General features: G+C 38.0%; 1 protein-coding gene across 14 annotated transcripts in view; it reads right to left on the bottom strand.

Annotated features, from left to right (window-relative positions):
- Positions 1–2,360: 2,360 nt before the first annotated feature.
- Sgms1 (sphingomyelin synthase 1) overlaps positions 2,361–9,505 on the bottom strand; it is a 248,832-nt gene continuing 241,687 nt past the window's right edge. For 13 of the 14 annotated variants that reach the window (XM_013017180.1, XM_013017178.1, XM_013017179.1 and 10 more), the window contains 3 exons: positions 8,623–8,776; positions 4,555–4,721; positions 3,457–4,009 (listed from right to left, as the gene is read on the bottom strand). In XM_013017180.1, the coding sequence (XP_012872634.1) occupies positions 3,830–4,009; positions 4,555–4,721; positions 8,623–8,776 (501 nt within the window). In that variant the 3' untranslated portion in view covers positions 3,457–3,829. Of the gene's footprint in view, positions 4,010–4,554; positions 4,722–8,622; positions 8,777–9,505 lie in introns of all 14 variants that reach the window. The other variant, XM_013017174.1, reaches the window with a different exon arrangement.

Genomic DNA, 9,505 nt, shown 5'->3' with positions numbered 1-9,505 from the left:
CCCCAACTCTTATTTCTTTCCTTTTCCTTTAAAAAAATTTTTTTTGCCAATTCTGGGACTTGAACTCAGGGCCTGGGCATTGTCCCTGAACCTCTCTGTGCTCAAGGTTAGCATTCTACCACTTGAGCCACAGTACCACTTCCAGCCTTTTCTGTTTATGTGGTACTGAGGACTCAAACCCATAGCTTCATGCATGCTAGGCAAGCACTCTACCACAAAGCTACATTCCCAGCCCTTGTTTCTGTTTTTTTCCCTCCTTTGTTTCTGTTTTTTGAGGTCAGATTTCATTGTTGATCAGGCAGGCTTTGAACTCCTGGGTGGAGCGTCTGGAGTTAGCTGTGACTATAGACATATGTCACCATGTCCAGCTTAAAAAAATTTTTTTAAAGTATACCTGGCATACAAAAGTATAAAATAGAATCATTAAATACTCAAAACTAAAGGAAGTAGGGAATGGATGAGTGGAGAACAAATGTAACAAATAGAATGGCAAACACGGTTGGTAATTATTGAATTCACATTCTACTATTACTTTTAATTTGCAAGGTCCTTTTGATGACAGGATCACTTAATTTCCTAATTTATATGCTGAACCAAGAAACAAGTATCTTAAGGTGCTATATTATGCAAAATATCAAAAGTTTTGAGTTGTTCAAAGTAGTTTCCTGACCACTGAGAGAAAAAAGGATATCGAACCAAGGGATTCAAACAGCATATTATATTTCCTTGTTAATTCAAATCCTGGTTAACTTTTTGTACAATGGTGATTAAATTAAGGCTGGCTGGTATTTTCATTTTTATAGTGTTTATCAAGATTATCAAATACTCATCAAACATGGTGGTCAATTTGGATAGAATGAAAAGATAGAATTGAGAAACTGGCAAAGTTATCTCATACCACATGGTGTGAATTTTCTGCTAGACAAGCCATAGTTGAATCATCTATTTAGTCTTACCACCAGAGTTGGTGGAAGGTCTCTATTTCAGGTGGAGAAGGTAGGAAGCTACACCACTTATCAACTGCATGTTTCTGGACAAGTTCTTTAATAGATCCAAGCCATTTTGGTTGCTTTTTTTTTTCTGTAAAATGGGGATAAGAACTACACTGTGATTGTGAAAGGGTTACCAAGCTAATTGTGTGAAGTTTCTAACTTTTTAAATAAATAAAATGTGAGAGCTTGTCTAGGGATTTTGATTTCCTAACTAAGGGACAAAAGGCACACAAGCTTTATATAGGCAGTCAGCTTAACCTGCACTGAAATTCTCAGTGTGCTATTTGTCCTTCCTGGTTTTGTACAGTGGAAGAGCCACCTACCAATTCAAGCATTCAGGGTTTTAGGCATGAGGGACCATCAGCAAAATAATTTCCTACATATGTATAGTAGGTAAAATTATAACCATAAATTTTTATATAATTATTTCAACTTTGTTAGAAAAAAAAGATTCAATTTTTACAAATATGCCAGTTTTTCCACTTATTCAACTTATTTTTCCCTTTCAATACATAACACCTGGTCAACAGTGAGGAGTTGCTAAATATGGTAAAGGAAGCTGGACACAAATATAAAATTTTTCTATGTTGCTCTAAGAATATACCAATATTCCTCTGTTTGATCACCAAGTTTAAGACCCCATATAGGAATATTTTGTTTGCCTTAGATCTCTAGCCTCACAGTATACATCATTTAACAAAGACAATCTCTGTTAGTGACTTTTCTCCTTTCCCCACCCCTTTTTGAGACAGGGTCTGACTACCTAGAGCCTAGGCTGGTTTTGAACTCTCAAGTGCTGGGATTAATTGTATGCCACTGTGCATGGCCCTTCATCAAAGATGATGGCTTCTTTAATCATCATGTCTTTAGTTCTCTCATTAGAATTCTTTCCTATAAACCACTGACTATTGAATGTACTATCACTCACCTCAGATGTACTTTTGCTTTCTATCCAAACTGGAAAACTACCTTGGTTCCATGTATGGGGAAGGGGGGGGGGTTGCGATTAGAGAGATTTCAAAATCACAGGTAAACAGTGGTTTACAGTTTGAATTTAGCCGAGATTCCTTTCATATATCAAAAACTACAATCTGTGAATGTACTGAAGACAAAAATCTCAAGGAAATAAGAACTAAAGCCCATGTTAAACAAACCCAATGAAGAAGTTCTGACACTCAGTTTTCCACCTGGCTTCCATGACTTTATTCACGACTTCATGAAGAATGTGAACACATTACTAATGACAACCATTTATTTTCAGTATCCTTTTTATTAAAAAGTGCATTTTGATTAATTTATGATCTAGATAAGCTGTAAGATATCAGTATACTCTCTGGAATAATAACTTTACAAAGATTTAAAACAAACAAAATTTTAAAAGCCTTTTTATTTCCTTCACCATTATTGTTTTACAATACAAATATCACCTTGTGAATACACAAAAAAACCCTACAGAAGATAATTCTGCTGCACATAAAATACAGAATGGATATTATATATATATGTATATCTATACACATATACATATATATATATATATATATATATATACTTCTTCATTCTTAAAAAACTATTTTGTTCTCCACATTGGCAAGTATAGAGTAGAATACTTTCCCAAACATACATATGTTAGGAGTAAAACAGAGTTACATGCAGTTTCTGCACAAATATATTTTAAAGAAATGCATCTCTTTTTTTGTTGTTTACCAACAAAATGGTCATGAGACTAGGGATAAGTAATTTGTAGCTTTCAAGTTTTAGATAAGTGATCATTTTCAAAACTCTCTTTAAAAAAGATATTCATGGCTGTTTTCATTGAGTAGTTAAAATTGAACTACCAAATAGACATAAAATAACTGAAATGGTACAAGTCATTGCTACCTACTCACAATATGTGAACAGGTTGTGACTCTAACTAACATCCCCATTCTTTAATTCAAAGCAATTTTAAAACTATAAGCAGTCTTCTGATATAATTTAGCGATAAATGCAAAATTTAGTAGTGTATACATACATTTATATTTTCATGGAATACTTTATTTTAAATAAAAACATTTAAGATTGCCTACTGACCATACAATCAAGACAAGAAAGGCACTAGAAACATAGACAAATTTCTCTCCCAAGAAGCATTTTTAAATTTTTACTCTCTTCTCTCTATGTAAAAATCTTTAATTTGGTTTTCATAACATCATTTTGAAAAATAAAGTTAGGAAATACTTAGAAAATCACTTTATAACAGAATCTTTTTTTTTGCACTTATTGACACACTGTCTCTGCTGATTTTACAAAACCCAAAGTAACTAAACCTCTCTCTGTCTGTCATTTTTATTTCAGTATCGGTGCAACAGGTAGAAAGATTTCAGAATCAAACCCCATTCAGGTACTTAGAAACCTTCATAGAGACATTTGCTAGAAAATGGCTTACAGCCCAAGCTTTGGGGCAAGAGATACGAAAAGTATGTTTTCCCAAGAAAATAATACGCTTTATTTCCAGGTATGACTGGAAAGACCAGAACGTATGATATAAAAAGCTTACATTTATGCTGCTGTATCATATACAAAGGAACATGGTGGCTGTGAGTTTATGTAAATCCCAAACTTATGAACAGGAAATGTGTACAGTGCATGATAGGTTAGGTTTTCTTTATTGTTGTCCAACGCAGGTCCTTTGGAGAGAAAAAAAAGATCACAGTGCTGACCAGGTAACTCAATAGGTTAAGTCAAGTTAACTGTTGAAAGATAACAGGAAAAGGGAGGTGTTTATTTTATGGCATCTTCTCTCATGGAGTTCTTAGCACTTCACACAGTTCCTCCTTCCCCCACTTGTAGAGCTGTTATGTGTCGTTCACCAGCCGGCTATATTTAACTTGCCTACTGAGGTGGACTACTGGCCAGGGGAAGGGCCAATGGTAAGAGCGAGGTACAATTCCTTGAACATTCTTTTCAAAGTACTGAAATGGCCTGTACCACCACACCCTGGCCAGGAGGTTCATCTGGGAGGCTTCCTTTAGCACCTGAAGTAACAGAGAAACATATCATATACCTTTGTTCATTTTAAGTGCAAATAGTTCCCATGTTAAATTCACAATGGATCTCAGACCTATATCCACTCATATATCCCAGCTTTACCCTCAGATCACCATCCTGTACCAAATCACCATGATTCCTATATAACAACGAGAACTTGAGACTCATTCATCTCTATCAATAAGTAGCTCAGGTAGTCTTTTATTCACTCTCCTATGCCAAAAATGCAAAGACTATGGAATGTTAAATATTGAGCTGGGGAAGGGCTAAGCAATGGGTGGGCCCAGGCTTAGAAAATATTTTTCATGAATGAGAATATGTGCTTGTTTTCAAAGGGACCACTCTCTTGTGTCATACAATATCAAGAATTTCTCAGCTTGATAGGAAGAGAATCAGTGTTTCAAGGTAACACAATCTTAGCTGACTGCCCTTAAAGAAGAAATCTATTGTCTTCTCTGCCTCTTATCCCTGTCCAAGCCAGAAATACCAAGCTAGGGCCCACAGAAATTAAAATCAAATGGGAGAAACTCACTTGCTGATTGGCCATTGTGTGATACCACCAGAAGAGTCTTGTGGTGATGTAATACGCCACCACCACGTCCACAGTGTAGTGGTCATGCGCTAAGAGAATACAGAAGATCCCAATGACGCTAAGAAGCCAGCAAATCCAGTGGTACCACCAGAGTCGTCGAGGGGAATCTGAAAGGCAGAGAAATCTTCCATAGTCCCATTGTTAAAACAACATGAAGGCCACCTTGTGCATATGCTGCAGAACTTCTGAACCCAATCTCCTAAGGGAGGTTGCTTAATTTGTAACTGAGGTTAGAATGGAGATAATTTTTCTTCTTTTTTTTTAATCAGGTCATGGGGTTTGAACTCAGAGCTTGAGCATTGTTCCTGAGCTCTCTATCACTTTGAGCCACAACTCCACTTCCAGTTTTCTGGTGGTTAACTGGAGATAAGAGTCTCACAGACTTTCTTGCCTGGGTTGGCTTTGAACCACGATTCTCAGATCTCAGCTTCATAAGTAGCTGGGTTATAGGTGTGAGCCACCAGCACTGTAATGGAGAATTTTTAAGTGATTTTACTAGTAACACTAACCTATATTTGGCTATGATTTGATTCTCATAATTATAAATGCACTTTGAAAGACAAATTTAATCCAATAAGGACAAATTAATACATTATGCTCCATTTATAAAAAACCTTCCATTATCATTTAAATTTCAAGCCAGGGACAGGTGGCTCACACCTATAATCCTAGCTACTTAGGAGGCTGAGATTTGAAGATTGCAGTTCAAAGCCAGTCTAGGCAGGAAAGACCAAGATGCTCTTATCTCCAATTAACCACCAGAAAACTGGCACTGTGGAAGAGTGCTAGCCATGTGCTGACGAGCTCAGGGACAGTGCCCAGGCCCAGAGTTCAAGCCCCATGACAAAAATAAAAATAAAAATAAAAAAATAAATTACCTATTGCTCATTTGGGGTTAATACTCTATTCAAAATCAGAGACCTTTATATATGGACCATGAAATGACAACTGATATTTAAGTATCTGAATTGCATTATGTTCTGCAACTGTATGATCATTTGAAAACCTTGAACTTCTATTTCTCAAACACAAATAAAAGGGAAATTGAACACCTGGAAATTCTGCTCCAAATGTTGCCCCAAAGATAGGGCAGTATCACATAAATACTAGTCTGTACTTTATCTGGGGAGTCACCCAAGGGGATTCTCTATTAGTAAGGGCCTTTCTTTCTACCTTGCATTCTCAGTGGGTAGGAGTTCACAGAGGATCTGGACTTTCAGGCAAAGAGTTTGATTGGATTTACCCTCCCCACACTAGCTGAGAAGGTTTCAGCTTTGACTGAATTCTCAAGAGGTCCAAGAATCAGTCAAACATTCAACACAAATTCACCATATACCAAGGACAGGTATTGTTCTTGGTACTTGGGTCAATGCATAAAGCCTAAAAAGGGCTATCCTCTAATGGGGAGATTCCTTCTTAGAAAGGAAGAGAAATAACCAGTAAGTTGTATGCTGTACTTGAAGGTGTTGAAGGCTATGAGAAATAAAAGTGAGAAGGATAAGAGGGATCGTAAGGAGAGGGAGTGAAGGGCAGTTTTGCAGTTTTAAATAGAGCACTTATAGTCATGATGTATTCCATCATTTTATTCTTATATCTTACCATTACAATAGCAGTTACTATTCATTTTCTGTGTAACTCAGTGTCTGTATATACCATGTATTTTAATTTTCATAATATTTTTCCCATTCCTGAAGTAAGAGCTCATCATAGATTTGAGGAAACAAAGATATAGAGAGGTTAAAAAATTTTCCCAGGGTTACAGAGTTAAGAAATGATAGCATGAGGGTTCAAAAGTAGCATTTTTGTGACCCACAGCTTCTTCATTTCCCAACATGTCACAGTGCCTTATTGTCAAGAAGAAAAAGCCTTGAAATCACTAAAAGATTCCAGGTATCAACCAGAAGAGGTTATAGTTATCTCTTCCTCAGGGCTGCTGGCAAATGACCTCAGACCTTTTTTTTTTGGTGGGTTGTGGAGTTTGAACTCTGGGCCTGGGTGCTGTCCCTCATCTCTTCAGCTCAAGACAAGCACTCTACCACTTGAGCTACAGCACCACTTCTGCTTTTCTGGTGGTTTATTGGAGACAAGAATTTCACAGACTTTCCTACTGGGGCTGGCTTTGAACTGCAATCCTCAGATCTCAGCCTCCTGAGTAGGTAGGATTATGGGCGTGAGCCACTGGAGCTCAGTCTTATTTTTTTTTAAACCCAGTTACATTTGGTTCAAGGACTAGATCATGCTAGAATTCACCATATTTGATAATGCACTAAAAAAAAAAGTAACACAATACCCAGTCTTCCTTCTTTTTAGTGTCCTCTAGTGCATCTTTTCCATGCCTTAGTGTTCAAAACCAAAGTTAGGCTTTTCCCAGTCCACCACTTCTCTCTTCTACCCCATAATCCCTCTTGTTTTGTATTATCTGTTGATTCTTCATTAATGTTTCTCAGGAGTCTCTGCCTTTTCCTCCACCATGGTGCCATCATGATAGTTTAAACACCACTGTCTCTTGCTTTGATTATAGCAGCAGCCAATCACCTAACTTTCTTGGTCTCCAATCTTGTCCTTCACCGGTTCATTCATGCAAACTGTTGTAAAGTGCTTTCTCCCTTAATGAAGGTCCAGTCACATGAACACTTGCCATCCTGGTTCCAATCCCTGGAGAGACAGCCCATCTCCATCAGATAGAAGCTCTATTGAACCCTCTACCCTCTGTGTTCTGCTTTCTATTTACTCTATCCATTCTCATTTCTCATTATTTTCCTCAGTCTGAATGCCAACCAGATAACCTTCTAGATAGTGCCACAGTGCTCCCCATATACCTCCAGACTGCACACCATCCTGCTTCTGATAAACCACAGCGGCCAAGTGTTATACTATTCATAGGAACTGCTTTGATAATGCGCACTTGCCTGCTCTTAACAGGAAAATATTAAGGATAACTGAATTTTATATAAGTAGAGAAATACTGGTTCAGGTATAGTACTGAAATACCATTAGCAATGAAATTAGTGAGCCAAATCTCACATCTCAAAAACGATAATTCTTCAGTGCAAAAACATAATGGAAATGATACAGAAAAGTGGCAAAGAGGAAGGTTGGAAAGATTTTAGTCACATATTAATAATTTTTTTTGCCAGTCCTATGGCTTGCACTCAGGGCCTGGGCACTGCCCTGAGCTTCTTTTGCTCAAGGTTAGCATTCTACCACTTGAGCCACAGCACCATTTCTGGTTTTTTCTATGTGGTACTGAGCAATCGAACCTAAAGCTTCACGCCTGCTAGGCAAGCACTGTACCACTTAAAGCCACATTCCCAGTCCTTATTTTCTTTTTAAGAGGGTTATGTGAAGCCAATTTAGCAAAAATGCTAGATCTATCTATCTATCTATCTATCTATCTATCTATCTATCTATCTATCTATCTATCTATCTATCTATCTATTCATCCATCCATCTATCATCTCCAAGCAGTATAGAGGAATATCTATAGTATTTTGTTTCACATAAAGTATTTTAAATGTGTTCCTTAAAGGAAATTTCCCATTTAGTGTCTGCTTCACCCTGAGCCCCTGGCTTATGTGGGAACAGAGACATCACCTGAACCATCACCATGCCCTCGGCGAGCACTCTGTCAAGTGCTTTAAAAAAGTGCTGCTGAGCCAGTATATGATCATCTTCTACCTTCTAGCCAGGCCTGAGGCTGGATTTCTGTTCCTTTGCAGGTCTATCACTGGTTCCCAACATGCCCTAGAAACTGCTTTCACCCAGCACTACAGACAGTATCCAAGCACAAGATACCCTCCTCACAGTCTGTAAGAAGCACTGTTGTATCCCTCCACACCATGACGTAACCTAATAGTGTGCGACATAAGCACTGTTAGGTCCCGTCCCCAGGTGCCAGCCAGCCCATTTCCCAGGCATGGTGATGAGATGAGGCCTCCAGTAGTGACTGGAGGTTTCTGTAAACCATGGGAAACAGCAGGTGAGGAATGAAGGCCGAGTTCGACTTACACTCTTTGATAAATAAGTAGGTGAGTGTCAGCATGACCGTGTGGCCACTGTACAGATAGTCCCCGCACATGTTGTGAGAGCCAGTGATAGATAAGCCTCCTCCAGCAATGAGTTTCATTATTCTCCGCACTTGGGCTTCCCAGTCCCCAAAAAGCTGGTGGGAAAGAAGAAAACAAGGCTTATTATTAGCCTACATGAATGTTTGCTATTTGTGATTATTATTTATTACTATTTATATCCAGAATAAGGCTTTGTTAACACACAAAATCCCCACCCATGAAAATTTTCCCCACTCAATGTAACATTCCACTGTCAGCCCCTGGAAAAAATGTGGCCCTAGGGCTGAGTCATTTGACTGTGGTGCTATCCTTAGATGTTAGAACACTTTAATAGTAAACATCAGCAGATGTTTGCTCAAGTTTTCTTTTGCACACTTAAGAGATTCAACCCTGTCCTCACAAAAGCGAGGTAAATACTCTACCACTAAGGAGCCACCAGTCCTAATCCCATTAAAAAAATTAAAAGTGATACTAATAGAGGAAGACTGACTTACTAATAACTGCCGATTTGGAAAAAGAAAGTTTAAATCTCTTATGAAAAATTAGACATGCGTTTTTGCCATTGTTTTTGCTGTTGTACTACCTTCACTAAGGAGGCTGGAGAAAGGGGTATTCATAGGCAGGAAGGCACTCAGTAGGAGGTGCCTCAAGACTCCTGAAATTAGGCGAGTGCCACGCGATGTTCCTCTTAACAAGAGCAGAAGAAAAGTGTATAAATTAATCTATCTGCCTGCGATGTAAGTTTGAGCTGATACATGGCTTAAAAACTCCTTCAATTTAACTTCTATTTGCTCTGTCAAATAAAATGTGTGATTGTTCTTTAT

This window comes from Dipodomys ordii, unplaced genomic scaffold (assembly GCF_000151885.1).
Source record: "Dipodomys ordii isolate 6190 unplaced genomic scaffold, Dord_2.0 Scaffold34, whole genome shotgun sequence".
NCBI classification, from domain to species: Eukaryota; Metazoa; Chordata; class Mammalia; order Rodentia; family Heteromyidae; genus Dipodomys; species Dipodomys ordii.
Note: the sequence above shows the minus strand (reverse complement) of the source record. Positions and strands in the feature narration are given on the sequence as shown.